This window comes from Carassius auratus, chromosome 7 (genome assembly GCF_003368295.1).
Source record: "Carassius auratus strain Wakin chromosome 7, ASM336829v1, whole genome shotgun sequence".
NCBI lineage: Eukaryota > Metazoa > Chordata > Actinopteri > Cypriniformes > Cyprinidae > Carassius > Carassius auratus.
Genome location: NC_039249.1, coordinates 18348283 through 18369763, shown reverse-complemented (window position 1 = coordinate 18369763; position 21481 = coordinate 18348283). Strand labels below are relative to the sequence as shown.

The 21481-nt window shown below is 40.5% G+C and overlaps 1 protein-coding gene across 2 annotated transcripts in view; it reads left to right on the top strand.

Annotated features, from left to right (window-relative positions):
- Window positions 1-21448, top strand: part of prkdc (protein kinase, DNA-activated, catalytic subunit) — a 31347-nt gene extending 9899 nt beyond the window's left edge. Inside the window, exons 30-86 of one of the 2 annotated variants that reach the window (XM_026267828.1) lie at window positions 66-199; window positions 715-945; window positions 1073-1302; window positions 1447-1655; window positions 1921-2053; window positions 2161-2319; window positions 2451-2654; window positions 2997-3185; window positions 3275-3379; window positions 3516-3683; window positions 3894-4021; window positions 4117-4324; window positions 4447-4625; window positions 5080-5248; window positions 5479-5544; window positions 5621-5684; window positions 5833-5981; window positions 6086-6223; window positions 6293-6412; window positions 6503-6646; window positions 6868-7019; window positions 9328-9459; window positions 9607-9718; window positions 9867-9994; window positions 10076-10225; window positions 10318-10491; window positions 11127-11225; window positions 11376-11586; window positions 11747-11939; window positions 12099-12305; window positions 12425-12540; window positions 12614-12745; window positions 12848-13024; window positions 13378-13589; window positions 13683-13821; window positions 14213-14401; window positions 14533-14757; window positions 14966-15074; window positions 15248-15350; window positions 15492-15654; window positions 15762-15936; window positions 16095-16279; window positions 16887-17067; window positions 17239-17396; window positions 17673-17884; window positions 17960-18047; window positions 18253-18396; window positions 18524-18731; window positions 18830-18897; window positions 18980-19200; window positions 19293-19385; window positions 19486-19566; window positions 19673-19744; window positions 19879-20080; window positions 20236-20424; window positions 20675-20814; window positions 21008-21448. In XM_026267828.1, the coding sequence (XP_026123613.1) occupies window positions 66-199; window positions 715-945; window positions 1073-1302; window positions 1447-1655; window positions 1921-2053; window positions 2161-2319; window positions 2451-2654; window positions 2997-3185; window positions 3275-3379; window positions 3516-3683; window positions 3894-4021; window positions 4117-4324; window positions 4447-4625; window positions 5080-5248; window positions 5479-5544; window positions 5621-5684; window positions 5833-5981; window positions 6086-6223; window positions 6293-6412; window positions 6503-6646; window positions 6868-7019; window positions 9328-9459; window positions 9607-9718; window positions 9867-9994; window positions 10076-10225; window positions 10318-10491; window positions 11127-11225; window positions 11376-11586; window positions 11747-11939; window positions 12099-12305; window positions 12425-12540; window positions 12614-12745; window positions 12848-13024; window positions 13378-13589; window positions 13683-13821; window positions 14213-14401; window positions 14533-14757; window positions 14966-15074; window positions 15248-15350; window positions 15492-15654; window positions 15762-15936; window positions 16095-16279; window positions 16887-17067; window positions 17239-17396; window positions 17673-17884; window positions 17960-18047; window positions 18253-18396; window positions 18524-18731; window positions 18830-18897; window positions 18980-19200; window positions 19293-19385; window positions 19486-19566; window positions 19673-19744; window positions 19879-20080; window positions 20236-20424; window positions 20675-20814; window positions 21008-21212 (8872 nt within the window). In that variant the 3' untranslated portion in view covers window positions 21213-21448. The remainder of the gene's footprint in view (window positions 1-65; window positions 200-714; window positions 946-1072; window positions 1303-1446; window positions 1656-1920; window positions 2054-2160; window positions 2320-2450; window positions 2655-2996; window positions 3186-3274; window positions 3380-3515; window positions 3684-3893; window positions 4022-4116; window positions 4325-4446; window positions 4626-5079; window positions 5249-5478; window positions 5545-5620; window positions 5685-5832; window positions 5982-6085; window positions 6224-6292; window positions 6413-6502; window positions 6647-6867; window positions 7020-9327; window positions 9460-9606; window positions 9719-9866; window positions 9995-10075; window positions 10226-10317; window positions 10492-11126; window positions 11226-11375; window positions 11587-11746; window positions 11940-12098; window positions 12306-12424; window positions 12541-12613; window positions 12746-12847; window positions 13025-13377; window positions 13590-13682; window positions 13822-14212; window positions 14402-14532; window positions 14758-14965; window positions 15075-15247; window positions 15351-15491; window positions 15655-15761; window positions 15937-16094; window positions 16280-16886; window positions 17068-17238; window positions 17397-17672; window positions 17885-17959; window positions 18048-18252; window positions 18397-18523; window positions 18732-18829; window positions 18898-18979; window positions 19201-19292; window positions 19386-19485; window positions 19567-19672; window positions 19745-19878; window positions 20081-20235; window positions 20425-20674; window positions 20815-21007) is intronic. The other variant, XM_026267829.1, reaches the window with a different exon arrangement.
- Window positions 21449-21481: the final 33 nt, after the last annotated feature.

Here is a 21481-nt window from a genome sequence, read left to right as displayed (position 1 = left end):
GTAATGTGAGTAAGGTTAAAGCGTATACATTTTGTGTCGCTAGCTGACAGACCTGTATTTTTCAGAGGTTTCCCTCCGGATCAGTCTGTGTGCTTGTCAGATGTGGTCATGTGGCTGCTGACCCAGTGTGGAAGACCACAGACTGAGTGCAGACACAAAAGCATGGAGCTCTTCTATGAGTTTGTGCCTCTGTTGCCAGGTACTGCCAGGAAATGTATAATGGAGGAAGTACAGTGGTTTTATTGCCAATCAGGGACTCTCCTCTGTGGAGACTATTGTCCTCCTTCATAATTTGGACATAGCATAACATCACTATATAAAGAAATGTAAGAGAACTAGCATGAAATGACATTGCCAAATTGTTCAATAGAGATTAAAATGAACAACTGTAAAATAAATAAATAAATCACTGGTAACATTTTTGGAAAATAATTTTTTTTGGCCAATAACAGAATTTCTGGAAATATGTTCTGAATTATTTACTGTAATTTCAGTTGTACATCAATACAGGTTTTGTAGAAAAGCGTGTCTTTACATTTTTGCATGGGTTTGATTTAGGTCACTTTTCACCCTATAACACTAGGATTGCATCAGAAATAAATATCAAAATTACCATTAAGATTCTTAGGAAAAACAAAACATTTTTTTTATTTAACTTGCAGCTTTATTTCAATATGAATACACAGTGTTTTCTTCTTTTTATTTTTTTGTCAGGTAATGCTTCTCCTGCAGCATGGCTGGATGAACAGGTGAAGCAACGTGGTCCAGGATTTCTCATTTCGTGTTTAGAGGGAGGCGGTTTACTCTCCCAGCCTACTTTGAGAGAGGTTGAAGCCCCCTTTACCGTCAGAGGCACCTTACAATGGATGGATCTGCTGCTGGCCGCTCTTGACTGCTATAACACCTTCACAAACATGCGCTGTATGCAACCCCAGAGGTTTCTGGGTGGGTGAAGCCACATCAAGAAATGCCTTAACATATATTGCTAAAAAAAATTCTATATCCCTGAAATGATCTGTAACTGTTAAATTAAGGCTATTATTGTCTGTCTCCCATTCCTCTCCTCATCCAGGCACTAGTGACAAGTCCAGCTTTTTGCCAGCGCTCCATTTCTTCCTTACGGAGCTGTCCATGCAGGACGTTCAAGCTGCCAGGGCTTGCTTCAAAATGGGTAATGCCGGTCAGTCACACTTCAGCCCTCGAGAGACAGAGCAGTACAACTACAACAAATGCTCCATCATTGTCAGAATCCTGGAGTTCTCCACCATGGTGCTGCAGAAATGTCCACAGGACCTCTGGAAGGTGAAACATGATAAAGGCAACATAATAAATTGAAAAACAAAAGATAGTGACCTTCATTATGTACTTTTGTGCTAAAAGTCTACCTTCAAAACATCCAGTGCCGCAATCAGAATGTTAAGACATGCTTCTCCACTTTCTCTTTAGGTGATGGAGCAAGATGTTTTCAACTCTTCTTTCTTCACACTGTTGGCGCTGACGGTGTGTGAGCCCTCTTCCGTTGGCTTTAACATGGCAGATCTGGAGGTGATGACTCAGCTGCCGGAGGTGTGCACTCCTTTGCTTAAAGCTTTGGCATCAACACCTTACAGGACACAGCTGGAGAGTGGCATTAGGAAGAGAATAACTGTACAGAGGTCTGTTCATTTTTTTGTAAGTTTCAGTAAATTGTGTTGTGTGGTTTTGTGGTAGTTTCACCTACTCTTACGTGCATTTGAATCTGGAATCTAGTTTGATTATTCCCCCAAATCCATTTCCCACTTCTTTTTATCATATTGTCTCCATATTTTACATTACCGGTACAATTAAAATTGTATTGATGACTTTTTTAAATTAACAGATTTATTGAGTGTATGGTTGATATATGAACTTCTTCATTTATGTGTGTCTTTTTTCGGCCAGTGTGGAGAAGATGTGTGCTATTGATCTGTATGAAGCAGATAACAGGGACAGTCATGCTAGCATGCATCTGTTACTCTTAGCCTGTAAGCAGCTTCACCAATCTGGGCTTCTCAACTCAGTTCTACACAGTCAGGTACACACTGAATTAAAGAATGTCACTGTAATTCTGTTCAATCTATACAATGATTACAATGACACCTAGGTTTGATGTTTTTCTGTTTTTACCGTTTCTCTGTATAGGATGCTGGTTATGGTTGCTCTCTGGGCTCCAAACTTCTCACTAGTGTCTATAAAAGCATTGCTCCTGGAAGTGACAGGAAGTCTCTGCCCTCCATGGATGTTGGCAGCAGGAAGTTGGCAGACAGGCTTGTGCAGTTGGCGTTCTGTTTGGGTGATCAGGCACGTTGATTGATTTACAGTTAAAATAAGGGACTAAGACTTTAAAGATCTTTGGCTCTTCGTGTTTTTGTATGCATCTGTTTAATTAATCAACTCTTCAAAAATTATCTTTATTTCCCTCAACCATTCAGAGTGAACAGACTGTTGGGCTTTTGCTGAACACCATTACGCTCTCCGTGCCTCTCTCTGGCAGTCTGAATCCTCACTTCCTCAGCTTCTCTCACGGAGAGTACTTCTACAGCCTCTTTCAGACATCTCTTAATACTGAGTTACTCCGCAGAGTGGAGCACACCGTGCCGCTGCTGCTGGCTTCAGCCAACCAGAACCCCAGCATGGTGAGACTTCAGACTAGACTGGACTATGTTTTCTAAAAGCATTGTAAGCCTATGTAGATTGAAGAAACCACTGGCACCATTGATCCTATGATATGTTAGACTAGCGGGAACTGGAGTCCTGGTGAAGAAATACAACAGCAGGATAAAATGTACTAGCTAACAGTAAACTCTAGTTGTTCAGTTATGGCTGAAACTGTCTATCTTGACATGACTGTTTACTGACATGCTCTTCATCTGTCTGATTGGGTAGATATATACTACAAATAAAGTGCTATTAAGAACAGCAAGACCATTTTGTGCATAAGCATTGAGATCTGAAAAGTTGTTTGACTGTCTCTTTAGGTTAGTGTGCTGCTGAACGGCATGTTGGACCATAGTTTCCGTGAGCGTTCAGTCAGAAAATCCCAAGGCTCGCTATTGGCTGAAGAGGTGCTGAAGGGTTGGGATTTACTCAGGCCGTGGTGGGAGGGTCCTGCTGCCTCACCTGAGAGCAAAACTTCAGTCCTTTCATTGCTTGCCAAAGTGCTCCAGGTACCACATCAATTATATATTTTTTTCTGTGCATGTTAAAGAGCCGAAATGGGTACATGCATGAGATTTTAATCGCATTTCTTCCACAGATCGATTCCTCTGTATGCTCGAATACAGATCACAAAGCATTCAATGGTGTGTTCACCACTTTCACTGCCCTTCTCACAGATATATCTATGCCATTAAATCTCAAGGTAACTTTTTTCCCAGCTTTACTCTGTATTTTTCAAATATGCACCGAAATTGTGCATTTTATTGCATGTTTTGGTTTATGGAGTATATATTTCTTCAATTCCTCTGATTTGTCTCTCTTCTCTTCTCTGTAATTAGAGCCAGGCTCTGATCATGCTGCCCTTCTTCACTACATTACCCAGCATGCCCCTGGAAGAGCTCAGGAGGGCTTTGGAGACTCTGGTGGCTGCACATTTTCCTATGCAGTCGGATGAATTCCCTCGAGGATCCCTTCAGTGTAACAACTACATGGACTGCATTCGCAAAGTGAGATGCTCAAATGAGATATCAGATACAAACGTTTATTCGGCTTAATGACAGTTCTACAGATACCATGATTTACTTTTTCTTTTTTCTTACGCAATTTCTTGAAATCAGTAAATTAACAACAATGACTTAGTTATTCAATAAGACAGCATTATTCATGTTCTTTTTTTCAAAAGGATAATAATTGGTCGTTCATTTTGATAACCTCAGTTTTTAGAGGCCTTACAGCTGTCTCAGAGTCCCGTCTTATTGAAGCTCATGGCTAGAGTTCTGTGCCGGGACAAAAAACATATCATGGAGGAGCTTTTTCAGACCTGCTTTCAAAATATTGCTCGCCAGTAAGTTCAAAAAGATTTCATCTTTTTGTCTATATTTACAGTTGCTTAGATTTATTTCTAATATGCATGTGTTGCATGTTATTTCTTATTGTCAGGTCTCAGTTGGAAAGACTGGTTCTTCTCCTCAGCTCAGTCTACCAGTCATTTCAAGCCAAAGACGTGCCTTCAAACTCCATGCTCATGGGTCTTATAGACCGAGTCCTGCTACCAATGGCCTCTCACTGCATCCCTCAAGCGCTCTCTCAGTTCTTCATTTCTAATATTGCTGATATGATGACTACTCTACAGGCACGCTTCACCAAGGTGACTTATATTGGGTTATTAAAGTACATTAAATACGTTTAGATCTGTTCAATTCTAAAAACATGATGCGCTTTCATTCAAACATACTGCCATTGTGTGTTTTCCTGTCATGTGTCCTCTAGTCTGTTGAGTCAGTGTTTGAGAGTCAGGTCATGATGAAGATCGGCTGTTATAAGCTGCTGGAGGTGTTATACTCTCGTCTGCCTAAAGAGGAAGTCTATTCTAAAAACTCCGCTATCAACCAGGCCTTCTGTGGCACAGGCGCCGCAGAAGGTAATGAGCTTTCCAAGAACCTCCTCAAGTATGCATTTTGCATCTTTTTTTTTTTTTTTTTTTTTTACATTTTAAAAGCAGATATTACACTTTATATGGTCAGGCGATTCAACTCTCTTGTGCCCCTTTATGTTATTAAAGTGTATATATATATATATATATATATATATATATATATATATATATATATATATATATATATATGTATATATGTATGTATATGTATATATGTATGTATATGTATATTGTTTGGAAAGTTGTTTCAAGTCAGACAGGACATTATTTCCTTTCTTCATGCTGACTGAAGGAATAATAAATACACCACAATGAAAAATTATTCTGTGAAGTAACTCTTTGTATTCTACACAAAGTAGTTTTTTATTTGAGTGAGCCATTCCTTTAAATATGTTTTAAGTAGTACAATTAAGTCTCAGGAATCTGGAGAAAATGCTGTAATGTTTAATCGGTACAACACATGTCAGATCGTGTTTTGAGGCCTTCACTGAGAACATGGCAGGAGAGACGGTTCTGCTGGAGCTGAGGAGACAGTATCACTGTGCTGCGTATAACTGTGCCATCGCCCTGATCAGCTGCAGCTTCAATGAGACCAAATTCTACCAGGGCTTCCTCTTCACTGAGAAACCTGACAAGGTCTGTTACTGTGCCCACAACGGACACAACACGTACTCTGTACAAGCAGCGTTTATAATATTTGTTACATTTATTGTTTTCATTTTTACAGTGTAATTATGATATTTGTACATTCCTTGCACATTCCTAGTACAAGAGACTTATAACTTCAAGTGTATCCTTCTTTCTGATTGAAGTTGAACTTTTTTTCTATATTTGTAAGTTAATTTTGCTGTTTGTTTTTACCCCAGAATCAATTCATATTTGACAACCTCATTGATACACAAAGGGTGTACAACTTTCCTATAGAGATTGACGTAAGTAGAGCTTTTAAATGCGTTATATTTTTATTTGTTTTGTGTTGTGTTGTATCATGTTTACTTGCATTTACAGGTTCCTATTGAGAGGAAAAAGAAATATGTCATGATCAGAAAAGAAGTGAGTGGAGAAAATGGAGGTGAGTTGTTGGAGGTATCTACAAACTGGTTAACTACATGTTTAGAAACCTAAATGTCATCTATGAATGTTTATGAAAATGCATTTGTTGTCATGTATATTCCCGGGCGGACTGCTTTTATTGATGCTATCTGCTCGTTCTTTTTCAGATGCACCTGTATACCTCTCCTCTCAGTCCTACATGGCAGACAGCAGTCTCAGTGAAGAGATGAGTCAGTTTGACTTCTCCACTGGAGTTCAGAGCTTCTCCTACAACTCCCAGAATCCTTCAGGCGGGAGTGGCTCCAGCAGGACTCGGGTACGTCCCAGGAGAGATTAGTCGTGTTTTTTCTTTTGTAAAAAGATCTTATAGTTTTTAGAATGTTATCTACAATTTGAATGCATAAGTGTCTGGGTTGTTAGGAGCGTAAGGAGCTTGTGTCTCAGGATGAGACTGTGGAGCTTGAGATGGATGAGCTGAATCAGCATGAATGTATGGCCAATATGACTGCACTGCTGCGCCACATGCAAAGGAACAACATCACCCCTAAAACAGAGGAGGTCAGTCGCAGCATGAACAGCTCTTCCTACATTTCGAGTCGGAGCACTTCTGAATATGTTTTGTTTTAGGGAGTGACGCCTAGTGATCTTCCTCCCTGGATGAAGTTCCTGCAGGGGAAGCTGGACAATCCATCCACCCCGCTGAACATTAGACTCTTTATAGCCAAACTTATCATCAATGCTGAAGAGGTACTGCTTCAGAGGGTTCTCTTTGCCTCTCTCTGGATTTATCGATATGTTTTGTAGGGTTTTTTTTTTATTTGACATCTTTATGTCCAGATATTTCGTCCATATGCCAAGCATTGGCTGGGCCCAATGGTGCAGCTGGTGGTCTCCAGTAGCAATGGAGGAGAGGGCATTCATTTTATGGTAGTGGACATTGTGGTGACCGTCCTCTCTTGGGCCAGTGTGGCCACACCAAAGGTGTGTATGAGATGGTATTTATTTTTATTTTTTTATTTAACCTTTATTTAACCAGGAAAGGTCCCATTGAGTTACAGTAACTCTTCTCCCAGGGAGTCCTGGCCAAGACTGATTTGACTCATGTATTGATTCTCTGGGTACATTATTTTCAAATATTTGCTATGCATTGCACACATTTAAACATATTGTCTCTTTATTCCCTTGTCTCTCTTTCTGTTTAGGGTACCACAAGAGATGAGGTTTTGGCCAATAGGCTCCTTGGGTTTCTGGTTAGGAACTGCTTCGACTCCAAACGGGCTGTTTTCCGCCACAACCTGGAGGTCATCCGCACAGTTGTGGAATGCTGGAAGGACTGCCTCAAGATACCTTACGAGTAAGAAACAAATCGATCAAAGTACTTTATAATTTACTGTATTTTTCATAGTTTGGCTGGTCCTGCAACTTATAGTCAGGTGCGACTTATTTATCAAAATTCATTTGATATGAACCCGGAGAAAATAACCAAGAGAAAACATTACCATATACAGCCACCTGTTCATTGCTCCTGTAGCCTACACTGAAAACATAGAGCACCCTCTCGCGGCTGTAGACGGTAATGTTTTCTCTTTGTTCTTGGTTCTAAATAAATGCGACTTATAGTCCAGTGCGACTTATATATGTTTTTTTCCTCGTCATGACGTATTTTTGGACTGATGCAACTTATACTCAGGTGCGACTTATAGTCCAAAAAATACGGCATTAGTTTGAAATTCTAGGAGTAGATGTACCGTATTTTTCGGACTATAAGTATAAGTCGACTGAGTATCGACTAAGTCACAAGTCCAAAAATACGTCATGACGAGGAAAAAAAACATATATAAGTCGCACTGGACTAGAAGTCGCATTTATTTAGAACCAAGAACCAATAGAAAAACATTAAATTCTCCAGCCGCTAGGGCTGGGTACCGAACTTCGATGCCTTTATGGTATCGAACGAAAAACTTTGATACTATGAGTATCGAAAAATTATTTATCTTTCGGTGCCAAAGTTCGGTTCCAAAAGCCAAGCGGCCGGATTTTTTTTTTTTTTTTTTGCCAAGCAGCTGTGTCTGTGTGAGCTTGTAGCATATGTGCATGTAAGGACCTACATTCGCCGTGATTGGCTGTCCACCACCACGTGACGGGGAGCATTTCTGAAGATACTCGCAGTCACACAACACGTGTAGTTGTTTTTTCTCAAAACGTTTCCGGTTTACAATGAAAAAGAGGTCTAAAGTGTGACTACACTTTATAAAAGTGGATGCCGAGTCAGCAAAGTGCAACATATGCGATAAGAGTATTGCAACCAAAGCCGGTGGTAATGAAGCATTTGTTTGGATGAGTGTTTTGCCCTCCCTCCCTGTTTAGTTTGGTCTACTCCATTGTGTATCTTGAAACACACCCCCTTTCACGTCGTCTAAAAAAAAACAGAAAGAGAGAGACAGATTTATCCGGTACAGCGAATTTCTCTGAGCAGCAGGCCACTGTATACATTCACTTAAAACATAACCGACTGTGTTTATGAGAATACTTGCAGAGACAATTATTTTGATATAATTGTGTGTGTATGTGTTCATTCAGAAGTTACGATACGCGAAAGATGGATTCATTCTCTGTACGCGCATTGTCTGAAATGCTGCTTGCAGTGCATGCTTTCAATGAGTGAGCGAAAGCTCCCAACGCGCGCAAATTGTTTAAAACGCTTGAATCAGCAATATTTAGAAACAAGTGCGAGCAGCATTTCAGAAACGTTGCAAATGTTGTGTGACTTGAACTGTAAAGCACATAAACCTGTCGTTTGAGTTTATAAACTTCTATTTCATACATAATTCCTATGGATCTGCTAACTGAATGCAAAGAGTGAGTTCTAGAAGAATATTTGTGTCTTGATGAGCATGTATTGCTCACTAGGAGTCGCTAAATGAACAGCTGCTGTTCTTTTTTTTCAACGGTGGATCAGTTGCCCTATTGGTTAAAATCCCCAAACTGTTTACTTAAATATTAAATTAATAAATGACATCAAAACAGGGGCGTTTGCATTATGATGTGGTGGGCTGCTGTGGGCCAGAAAGTCCAGGGCCACTTTTTGGTCCCAGTCCGCCCCTGAATGGCACACCCCTATCCAAAAAGCACCACCAGTTGTATTAATGTTATCCTGAGTGTGAAGTGTTACCAGAATTTGTTTTAATTAAGGTGAAAAATAAAAGTTTTGTGTTTAATGTATTTGTGTTGATGTTGAAATGGATTTAAAAAAATATGGTATCGAAAAAAGTATCGTTAGGAACCGGTTTCGAAACTGAGGTATTGAAATTGGCACCGGATCGAAAAATTTTGAACAATACCCAGCCCTACCAGCCACGAGAGGGCGCTTTATGTTTTCAGTGTAGGCTACAGGAGCACTGAGCAGCATAGAGCGCCCTCTCGCGGCTGTAGATGGTAATGTTTTCAATTGGTTAATTTCTCTTGGTTCATGTCAAATTAATTTTGATAAGTCGCACCTGACTATAAGTCGCAGGACCAGCCAAACTATAAAAAAAAAAAAACTTATAGTCCGGAAAATACGGTATGTGATTCCATGATGACCATGCATTCCAACATAAGCATGCATAGATGAATGGAATGGATGCAAAATCTCAAAGATTTTTTTCCGTTTCCTCCCATAGTTTGATATATGAACGGTTTGCTGGAACTGATCCCAACAGCAAGGACAACTCTGTTGGACTACAGCTTTTAGGCATTGTAATGGCCAATAATCTTCCTCCATATGATGCTGCATGTGGCATTGAGCATGACAGGTAAACATTTTGCTATGTTTATTTATGTATGTTGGAGATTGTGTGTTTGCATTAGTATTGAATTTATTATACAAATGTTTTTTTTTTCTGTAATTCTAAAAATGAATTTAAAAACATTGTTGTTCTCTTACAATTCCTGTGTTACAGATACTTTCAGTCACTGGCCAACAACTTGTCATTCATCAGATATAAAGAGATTTACGCAGCAGCTGCTGAGATCATTGGTTTAATCCTAAACTACATGACTGAGAGAGAAAGTGTAAGTGTGCCTGTTTGTTCCTGCCAAATTGTATCCCATTTTTCATCTGAGATATTTTGTTTTATAATGCAATATATATATTGTTGTAAATGTAAAGGGGATCTTTAGAAAGTATCCAGTAACCAACTATTGTTTTTCTTTGTTGTAGCAAAATGAAGGGCCCTTATTTAACATTACTATTACGAAGCTCATGGATTTGAGAAAGAAGGAGGTGGATGACAAATTTATTGTTTGCCTGAGCAAAGTGTCCAAACACTTCCCACCCTTAATGGATCGGTGAGACGAAAAGTCCATCGTTTGTAGTAAAGGCTTAATGTTATTTCTGTAAATAATGTTTGTCGTCTTAATTTTCCACAGATTTGTAAATCCAGTTTTCTACTTGCTGCCAAAGCTGCATGGCATTTTGAAGACACACTGCCTTGAATGTGTGCTGAGTCGTGCTGATGTCATCCCGGAAATCTACCTACACCTGAAGACCAAAGGCCTCTCGCAGATCATGAGCCACAAGTCTGTTAATACTGCAGGAGTTCATTTCATTTCCTTGTGATTGTAGAATATTACAGAGAAACCCTCTTCACATCACATGCTGTGTCTTTCAGAGATGAAGGCCGGCAGCGGGTTTGTCTGGATATCATACATAAGATCCTGGCTTGTCTGAAACCCCAAGAGCTGAAGGAGATTTTGGGAACTGTCACAGCATTTGTGTCTCACCCTTCTCCTGTCTGCAGAGAGAGAATGTATGATATCCTGATGTGGATCCAGGACAACTACAGGTAACCTCCTCTTCTCCAGTCCCGTTTTACTCCTTTTCATCATTCATCACAAATATGACTTTTGTTGTTCATTTCCTCGGTCTAATGTGTTTCTACTGTTTTCATGCTGTTCTCTCAGTCTCCCAGATTCTTCTTTGTTGTTGTTTTTTTTGTTTTACAGTTGAATGTTTTACATTTTATTATTTCATCACACATGTACATTCTTATTCAAATATTTCTGGTTGGTAAGATTTCTGTTACCTAGCTTACATTTATTTGAATACAAATACAATAAAAATGATTAATTTGTGAAATATTATTACAGTTATTTGTAATTTATTCCTGTGACAGCAAGGCTGAATTGTTAGCAGTCATTACTCCAGTCTTCAGTGTCACACGGTCCTTCAGAGATCAGAAATGTTGATTTGGTGCTCAACAAACATTTGTTTTTATTAGCACTGTTGAAAACCGTTTTGCTGGTTAATACATTTGTGGAAACCGTAATTAATTTTGTAAGCATGTAAAAGATCAGTAAATGTATAAATGCATCTGTGCTAAATAAACCTCTCTATATATTTTTGTGCTGAGAGTGCTGAGAGTTAGCGCAAACATAGCGCAAACATTGAAACCGTAGTGTCATCCTGATGTGTTTGCAGTGACACTGAGAGCATGGAGGACAGCACCTCTGTTGAAGTGCTCAGTGCAACCAGAGAAACTCTCCTCCAGGGGCTGACAGATGAAAACTACGGCTTACAGTAAGCATTGTAGTTACCTGCTATGATCATTTTAATTTCACTTAGTTTTTTCATAATTTTAAATGAAATTAAATCTGAAGTTTCTCACAAATCAATCTCAACACATGACCCTAAATTACTTTCTCGCGTTCCTGTGTGATTTCTCTTTAGGCTTTATGTGCGTAATTTCTGGAGTCATGAGAGCCGTTTACCTCCAGGCACACTGGAGCGCATGCTTGTGGTGCTGAAGTCACTCTATTCGTCCCGCATTGAAGAACAGTTCCTGAGTCTGGCCACTGACCTGCTTCTCGAAATGACCAGTCGCAGCCCTGACTTCACACGCAACATTTTTGAGTTCCCACTCTCTGAGTGCAAGTTTCAGGTAACAAATGTTGTGTATTACAGCATTGAAAAAAATCCTATTTACATGCTGTTTATTTTCCCTGGGTCTTTAAATCACACCTGTTATTTGATTCATTTAAATCGAAGTTGTTTCTCAAGACCATAATTCCCATGCTTTCTGTTCTGTTCGTGTATTCCAGGACTACGCCATTGACTCTAACTGGCGTTTGCGGAGTACGGTCCTCACACCGATGTTTATGGAGACCCAAGCCACCCAGGGATCTGGCACTCAAGGTTCAGAGGCCACAGGAAGTCAGGCCGCCACAGTGAGAGGTCAGATCAGGGCTACACAGACGTCCCTGGAGTTCTCTCAGACTCTGGCTCCTGGTGCAGGTACTTCATGAACTTCAGTTCTTTCACTTATTTATTATTATTCAGTTGGATTTTGTAACAGCAGACTCCGACTGGTCTGAAAAATGTGAGGAGAAATTTAGTGTAGGTTGACTAAGGACACTTCAGGTTTCTTTCAGTGTTCAACCATTTGTTTTTCAGGACGCCGTTCAGCATACAACTGGTTAACCGGGAGTAATGTAGACACACTGGCTGATTATTCGCTTTCATCTGATACTTTATCATCACTCCTGGTATTTGACAAAAAGAGATCAGAACGGCCCCAGGCTGCCTGGAGAGCCGTGGGTGCAGGGTTTGGCTCTAAACGCCTGACCACTGCCAGTGACGAAACAGACAGTCGCAGTGCAGGTGAGACACCTAAACAATACTTTTGATTTGAAATTGATTCCTGACAAATCACCATTAAAGGTTTGACTTGATTAGCATCAAGCACTTCCACAGTGAAACACTGGTTGGTTTTCACACAGCGGAGCGGGAGCGCCGTGCAGACATTCTGAGGCTCAGGAAGAGATTTCTAAAGGATAAAGAGAAGGAGAGCATCAGATTCGCCAAGAAGGAAATTCAGTCCCAAAGAACTCAAAGGGTCTGTCTTCTTTCATAGATAGGCATGTGTTTTATCATTTATGCTGTTTTTGATAACAGTCTGTGTTCTGCAGGAAAGAAGAGCAGATTTGAAGATCCGTCAGGATGCTCAGGTCACGCTGTACCGCAGCTATAGAGTTGGAGATCTTCCTGATATTCAGATTCAGCACAGCAGCCTCATCGCCCCGCTACAGGCTCTGGCACAGGTGCACTGTGATTCAGGATCATTTTAACAACACGTTTGAAAGTAGTTTTCTAAATACAGACACATTTATAACCATCGTTTCTTGTTTAAATTTGTTTTACAGAGGGATGCCACACTGGCGAAGCAGCTGTTCAGTTCACTGTTTGCTGGAGTGCTGCTTGAAATAGGATCCAAGCCTAATAAAGAAACAACTTCCATTTTTAAGGATCTAGTGCAGACCCTGAACACCTTCCTCAACAAGAGCACTGTCTACTTCCCTCCATTCATTTCTTGTGTGCAGGTGTGTGTGTGTGTGTGTGTGTACACAGTACAGTGACAAGTGTGTTTATGAACTAATAGAAAGCAAGAAAAGGGTTAAACCACTGGTCTCAAACTCAGTTCCTGGAGGGCCACATCTCTGGACAGTTTAGCTCCAACCCTAATCAAACACACATGATCCAGGATTACTTCCAAGCTTCTAGTGATCCGGAGATGTGGCCCTCCAGGAATTGAGTTTGAGACCACTGGGTTAAACAGAGTTATTGTTTGCTTAATCTTATTCAGAAATTTGAACTCTGAAAGTCTTTAAATTGGATTATTAAGCTTTTTAAGTGTATTACTAGCCCTGATGTAAGTACATTTTCTATATAACAGGACATGAGTTATCATCATAAGGCTCTTCTTGGTGTTGAGCCGGCTCTCGTCAGTGCCAGCTGTCTGGCCAGTCTGCAGCAGCCCATGGGCATCCTGTTACTGGAGGAGAGTTTGCTTCAGGGCACTGGAACGTCAGACGAACCTCCTTCAAAACGAGCACGGGGCAAACGAGAGCTGCCACCTGATACAGAAAGATGGATCCACCTCGCCAAGTAAGATCAAACTCCCTCAGAAATGTGTGAAGTGCTCGTTGGTTTTCATGCCAAAGCCTCAACAGTTCTTCTCTAATTTATACTACTGTGTAGACTTTACAGGTCTTTGGGAGATTACGATGTGGTCAGAGGAATCTTTAGTGGCAAGATTGGCACAAAGTCAGTAACATTCACAGCCTTGCAAGCAGAGGCAAAGAGTGATTATGCTGAAGCTGTGAAGCTCTACAATGAGGTACTGATGTGTGTTATCTCGGTCACAAACACAATATGGGAACATAAACCTTGTTTTCCTCCTTCATCTCCTCTGAAATGATTTTGTGCAGCAGTGGTAGCTACACACTCTTGTCAGTGTCTTCCTTTTCCACTTTTATGACAGATGGCAACCAGTGCAATACTGGAGAACTCCCTTGTGGTTGCCGTCAGTGTTGCTATTTTGAAATGCAACTGTTAGAGAATTCAAATTTATGAATATCTGTTATTTATGCAGTGCTAGTGTTTTTTTTTTTTTTTACGTATCAGAACATGTATATGAATTTCTGTAAATACAAATGTATTTACAAAATAAAAATGTACACTGGGCTGTATAGCTGACCTAATTGTAATGTGCTGTTTCGATTAAACAGGCACTAAACAAAGAAGACTGGAATGATGGAGAGCCCACAAACACAGAGAAAGATTTCTGGGAAATTGCTGCCCTGGAGGCCTATAATCACCTGACAGAGTGGAAATCACTGCAGTATTGTGCCACGGTCAACATTGACGACAGCTCACCTGTCAAGCTAGAAAATATGTGGACAGAGCCGTTTTATGTGGTACTACAAGTCATTTTGAGCAGTTTCAGTTTTGCCTATTTTGCCATGAATCATCAGATCATCTGAAATCATGCCCATGATCAAATAATATCTTATCCTACTGTAATTGCTTATGTTTTTGTCTCTAATAGGAAACATACCTGCAGTACATGATGCGCAGTATGTTGAAGCAGCTGCAGCTGGGAGAGAGATCTCAGGATCTGCTCAGCTTTGTTGATGCTGCTATGAAGAAGGAAGAGCACAAGATCATCATGGAGACCCATTACAGTCAGGAGCTGAGTCTGCTGTACATCCTGCAAGAGGACTATGACAGGGCCAAATACTATGCCAATAACTGCATGCAAGTCTTCATGCAGGTCAGTTTTGAGAATAAAGAGCAAATCAATTAGTTGTTTCACAGAAAGTATGCATTTTTAGATGGTGTTACATAGGCATGCAGACAGACACAAACACAGACTTCTGTGTCTGTTTGTCATTGAATAGTTTGAGATCTGACCTGGAGGAATGGAGGGCTTCAGAAATGCAAATACCTGATTTTTTTTCCTGGTTCTTGGTTTTATGTAGAACTACTCAAGTATTGACCCACTGCTGAACCGCAGCCGTCTGACAGTGCTACAGTCCGTCCAAGCTCTGACAGAGATCCAAGACTTCCTGAATTATATCTCAGGAGAGGGTGAGTAATAATGCAATTACGCAAAAATAGTAGATTATGTAAAAATACAACTAGCCCTAAGTTATACGTACTTGTATTAGTACATAATACATTACATGTATTTAATTAATATTGCTTGGTACTTATTTTTGTTACTACATGGTAACAGCATCACTAACTGTATCTGTTCTTAGTCTCGGTGGATTCTCTGAAGTTCATGATCAGACGGTGGACCAGCCGCTATCCGGATGCTAAACTGGACCCCATGAATGTTTGGGATGACATCATCACATCTCGGTGAGTCTGGTCATTTACAACACCTTACTGGGAATGCAGATTTCTTTTTGCTGTTATAGTGAAGAAATGGTTCGCCTTGAAATGTCTGTAATGCTATACAGCTTAATTGTGGAGAAAATTGCTTTCATCTTTGTTTTTTAGTTGTTTCTTCCTGGATAAGATTCTGGAGAGGCTGACTTCCACCCCTGAAAACAGCATGGAGGTGGATGGTGCAGAGCAGACGAGTGGAGAGGAACTCCGAGCGCTGGTGAACACCTGCAAGTTCAACATGAAACTACAAATGGCAGACAGCGCATGGAAGCAGGTGCTCAGGCTTCACAAATATCAGTGTTGGTGTCTAAATCATATGTTTGTGTATAAACCACAGAATTACGAACAAGCTGAATGTAATCTGTTAAAATTGTTTGACAGAATAATTTTCCGGTGGCATCTAAGCTGTTGAAGGAACTTCACCGTGATGCCAAGACGGATGATGCCTGGTTGGTCCGCTGGGTCCACAGCTTCAGCCGTTTCACTCACAGAAGAAGCGCTGGACTGGGATCTGCTGAAAAGATTATCGCTTTGCTCAAGACTGTTCCACTTCTGAGTATGAATGATCCCCTTTTGTCATTTCACATCTTTTCAACACCTGAACCAGGCTTACTTTTCATGTTAAGAGTTTTTATAGAAAGCAAATTTAGGTTAAAAACCAGGTGAAAAACCAGTTTATTGAGCGATTTTCATGGTGGCTACATGATTTTACAGTTGACGCTGGGAGACAGAGTGAAGGCTCCTCTGCTCGAATGCTCTGTGACCAGAAGATCCTTCTGGGCAGCACCTATGACCTCATGGCCAGAGCTGCGGATCGCAGTCCTTCTGCTGTGGAGACTCTCGGGGAAGATAAAGTACAGAGGATTCTCCAACTCTCAGGGGCCTCTTCCATCACACAGGTGATGAGTTACTGAGGTTGTAGCGTTTTGGGAAATACACCACAGATTGGATAATTGCTATCGTTTCATATAGGCTGATAAAGAGCATTGAGCATTGCATTGAAGCTGCATATTTGTAATGTCCTCAAATATGAAAAAATCCAGAAATGGCACCATGTTGTACACTACCGTTCAAAAGTTTGGGGTTGGGGTTTTTTTGTGGGGGGGTTGGCAAAATAATATTATTACTATTTAAAATAACTTTTCTTTTGCCTTTTATTTCATTTACTCCAGTTTACTCCATTACTCCTGTCTTCAGTATCACATGAACATGTTTATGCTTGTTTTTGTGGAAACTAATACTTATTTAAGATATTTAAATGAATAGAAAGTTCAAAAGAACATTTTTAACATTCAGATGGCCTTACTGAATATATATATATTTTTTTAAATCTTACTCATCCCCAACATTTGCACTGTAGTGTACATGTTTGCACCTCTTAAACTGGGCAAAAACCCATGCCATCTCTGAAATCAAAGTTAGATTCTTACAGTTTGTACACAAATGATTAATTGTAGCATATTAAAAAGCAGTTTTGATAATTGTGGGTGTTATTTTCCTGCTCAGGTGGTTGAGGGTCTGCAGATGCAGGCTCTGGAGATGTTGCGAAGTGCTGCACGTAAGGCAGAAGAAGAAGAGCAGTCCTTCAGCCAGCAGCATGTGAACACACATGGTATTGTGGAGGCCTACATGACCTTGGTCAACTTCTGTGATCGAAGACTGAGAGAGAGCGAACAGAAAGAAGAAGGTGAGGCACTAGTGCAGCACCCAACTGTTCTGGTAATTCTAATAGAAAGTTCAAACGAATGTAGAGCGCACTGTGAGAATTTGTGTCTTTTTGTGATTCGGTGCCTTCAAGTATTGGGTTGCAGGTGAAGTTGAATGTGCTTATAACAACACTTTTGATGTTTGATTCTAGCAATCAGTTCTAAACTGCAGCCCTTGCCTGGACATGTAGTGAAGATGATGCTGAAGGCACTGAAGCTCAGCTCAGTTGAGGCCAGGCTCAAATTTCCTCGTCTGCTGCAGCTAGTAGAACTCTACCCTGCAGAAACCCTGGACCTGATGGTCAGAGAGGTGAGGGAAGATCATTTCCTTGGATTTTAGGTCTCAAGTACAATAGAGTCAGCCAATCATTACAGCAAAATAAAGCCTGATGCAAAGCAGAAATCAGTGTCCAGAAGTGCTGAAGCTACTTAAATCAATATTTAGAGATTAGATATTTTAAAAGCTAAATCTGAAGGTATAAGGCATTTAGATATTCTAACATTTAGAGAAGTTAAAGCATTCGCATGACAATGCTTTATCCTTTATCTTCTACAAAAAGTATACATTTTTCTCTTTTTTTGATAGGTTGTTAGTGTGCCTTGCTGGATGCTGATTGGCTGGATCAGTCAAATGATGGCACTGCTTGACAAGCCACAGGCGACAGCAGTTCAGCATGTTATAGAGGAGATCGCAGAATGCTATCCACAAGCCCTCATCTATCCATACATGATCAGCAGTGAGAACTACACCTTCGAAGAGTCTGCGAGTGGTCAGAGGAACCGGGAGTTTGTTGAAAAGTATGTAAAGATCGGTGAGGCTTTGTAAGTGGCTTTGGCCTTGCTGGTACTGACAATGTGTCGTTTGTGTTCCAGGCTGAAGTCATTACTAGATAAAGGTGGTGTCGTCCAAGAGTTTGTAGACGCCCTTCAGCAACTTACTAACCCTGAAATGCTTTTCAAGGTACAAACTCCTGAAAAATTCCCTGAAAGACCCATTGGTTGAGCCAGTTTTGAGATGTCAGACCTTTGCAATCTGTTCAGATTGAAGTTTCAGTTTGTGCTGCTACTGGCAAAGCAGTAATTATATGCTACATTTAACTTACTGAGACATGACATTTTTATGGCACTATTATGGTAGTCTTGATTCTCAAGGAATGGTTTGGCAGGATTGGTGGGATGAGGTGAAGAATCAACTGGACAAGCCAGACATGGACAAAAAGAAAATGAAGCAGCTTTATGAGGAAATGGCTGGAATGCTTGGCGATTCAAAGTCTCCAGGATTTGGATCTTTCAGAAGGAAATTCATTCAGGTTCACAACCTATAATACTAATACTTAGGGGTGCATGATTTATCAACATAAAAATATAATGAGATTAGACAGGGCTCTGATGGTTTCTTGGTCTCTTACATAGATACATTTTATGTCCTTGTTGCAGAAATTTTGTAAGGAAGTCGAGAAGCTGCTTGGTGCTGGTGGGTCCAAGTTGTATGAAAAGCGAAAAGATAAGGAGTTCCTTCAGCAGGTGGACCGCCTGGCTATCTCAATGAGAAGTTTCCAAAAGGAACCAGGGAACATGAAGGAATATTCACCCTGGCTCAGCAGCTTCAAAACAGAAACACTCAAAAATGAACTGGAGGTACCAGGTGAGTTCAATTTTTTACTTTGTAAATAATGTCACTTCTGTAAAGTTCTGGATTTAGTGTAAGTGTTTGTCTTTTTCTCTGGCTCTGGTTTTCTACAGGTCAGTATGATGGCCAATCGAAGCCTTTGCCAGAATATCATGCAAAAATCACAGGTTTTGATGAAAGGGTACGAGAAATAATGTTCTTATACTTATACGTCATTTTGAGTGTGTATTTCAGTGTGTAACGGTTCATCTTCGCAACCTTAGGTAAAGGTTATGACATCTATTCGTCGGCCGAAGCGCATCATCATTCGAGGCGATGACGAGCGGGATTATCCGTTTCTAGTGAAGGGTGGTGAGGACCTGCGACAGGACCAGCGCATCGAGCAGCTCTTTGGTGTGATGAACATGATTCTCAGTCAGGACACTGCCTGTTCTCAGCGGAGCCTGGCACTCCGCACTTACCAGGTCATTCCCATCACAAGCAGGTACTTGGATGGGCTTCTCATGTCTCAATTTGTTTTGCTGGCCTGTCTTTAACTGGTCCTGCAGGGTCTTTAATGTATCCTGACATCTACAGGATTGGCCTGATTGAATGGATGGAGAACACTTGCACCCTGAAAGACTTCCTCTCCAGCAGAAGGACTGAACAGGAGCAGGGGACAATCACAAAGTGAATATTCCTTCCTTATTCCAGCAAATAAAACACATCATCATGCTTTCATACCCTGCACTTGAGTGAATCAATCATTGCTTGGTTTAATGTATTTTAGGCCCAATGAGTCCTATGATGACTGGATCAGTAAAGTTGCTGGGAAGGTGGATGGCATTCGACGATATGCCGAACTGTACAAGTGAGTCATCACTTTGTTTTAACATCTGTCATGGGACAGTGACTCAGCATTTTACAACGGCTTTAGAGCATGTATAAATAATATTCATACATTTGATTCTCTGCAGGAAAGCAAAACGTGTGGACACTGTGAACAACTTCAGGAGAATTGAACAGACGGTGCCTGATGACTTGTTAAAGTATGGCAGCATTTCACTTATTTTGCATTATACATTACAGTATTTCATTTCAATGTTATTGATGATCATGCAGTAATTTATTGATGTTTGTCCTAATTCTAAAAGGAATTGATGGCATGAATGCTTGTTTTCAGACGTGCTTTTGTAAGGATGAGTACCACACCTGAAGCCTTCCTTTCGCTGAGGTCCCATTTCAGCTGCTCTCATGCTGTGCTCTGCATTAGTCACTGGATTCTGGGCATTGGTGATCGGCATCTCTCCAACTTCATGATTAACACAGAGACTGGCGGTATGATCGGCATTGACTTTGGTCATGCATTTGGATCAGCCACTCAGGTGGGCTTTTTGTCTAGTATAGATTAGTTTGACTGACAGTTCAATGATTCTGTAATGAGACCAGTACTGGTACAAAGAGCTACTGTATTCAATTTAGAGATACAAGGATGATTAAGAGTTTAGAACAATAACCTGTGTTACATGTTGCATTGTAGTTCCTCCCAGTGCCTGAGCTGATGCCATTCAGGCTGACACGGCAGTTTTTAAACTTGATGCGCCCCATGGCAGAGTCTGGTCTCATTCAGAGTGTGATGGTACATTCACTGCGAGCCTTCAGAGATGACCCAGACCTGCTGCTCAACACCATGGATGTCTTTGTGAAGGAGCCTTCACTTGACTGGAAGGTAGAAGAACTCAGTCACAGCATATCTGAAGCATTTAAACCGAAATGAATAGCTCACTTTCCTTATTGTCACATACAGGAAGCCCTCAATGTAATCATTACAGAAATCTGCCCTCGTTGTTGAGGTTTCACATTTTCCAATTATTTTTTTTTGTTTCACCATTGAGGTCTATAAAAAGCTTAGACAGTCATTATCAGAGAGACAGGGTAATTTAATTGTGAAAACAACAGCTCTATTCCTCATGTTACAGAACTTTGAGCTGAAGCAGCTGAAGAAAGGAGGTACCTGGACAGAGAGTGTGAACACCAAAGAAATAAACTGGTTCCCTCTACAGAAGGTCAACTTTGCTCGCAGGAAACTAGAGGGAGTCAATCCTTCGGTTATAACAAGGTAGATCCAACCACAATGTCTGGCAAATACCATCACCATTTTAATATTTACATTGGGAGCATATCATCATAATGTTCACTCGCATTAAATTAATACATTTGTCTTCCTAATTCTTGTTAAGTAATAGTTTTAAAAATAATTTTATGGACTAAATAATAATAAAATATAAATAATAATTTTAAAAAACTTTTAGTGAGGAGCTTTGTCTTGGATTTGAGAAGAACCCGGAGTATAAGGGACTGTTGGCTGTTGCTCAAGGCGAAAAAGAGCACAACGTACGAGCTCGACACAATGAGAAGGACCTGAGTGTTGAAGATCAGGTAGACTGTCTGCTCGATCAGGCAACTGACCCCAACATACTGGGCAGGGTGTGGATAGGCTGGGAACCATGGATTTGAACCAAAGAGTGGGTAACAAAGCATTGAAATAGGTTTTTGTAAACCCTTTCTCATAGTGTGAAGACTGATTTCATGTGCTTTTACAGTAATGTTTAGCTGTACTGCAGAATTTAACAAGATTACACTAAACGTGCCTCATGTTGTTGAAGGAAACACTGTTGAACACGTTTGTCATATCCCCTTGCACTGCTCTGAAGGAAACCAGTCATCAAATAAAGCATCTATACATGTCAACATTTTCAAAGCCAAAGTGATCTTTTATGAAAGAG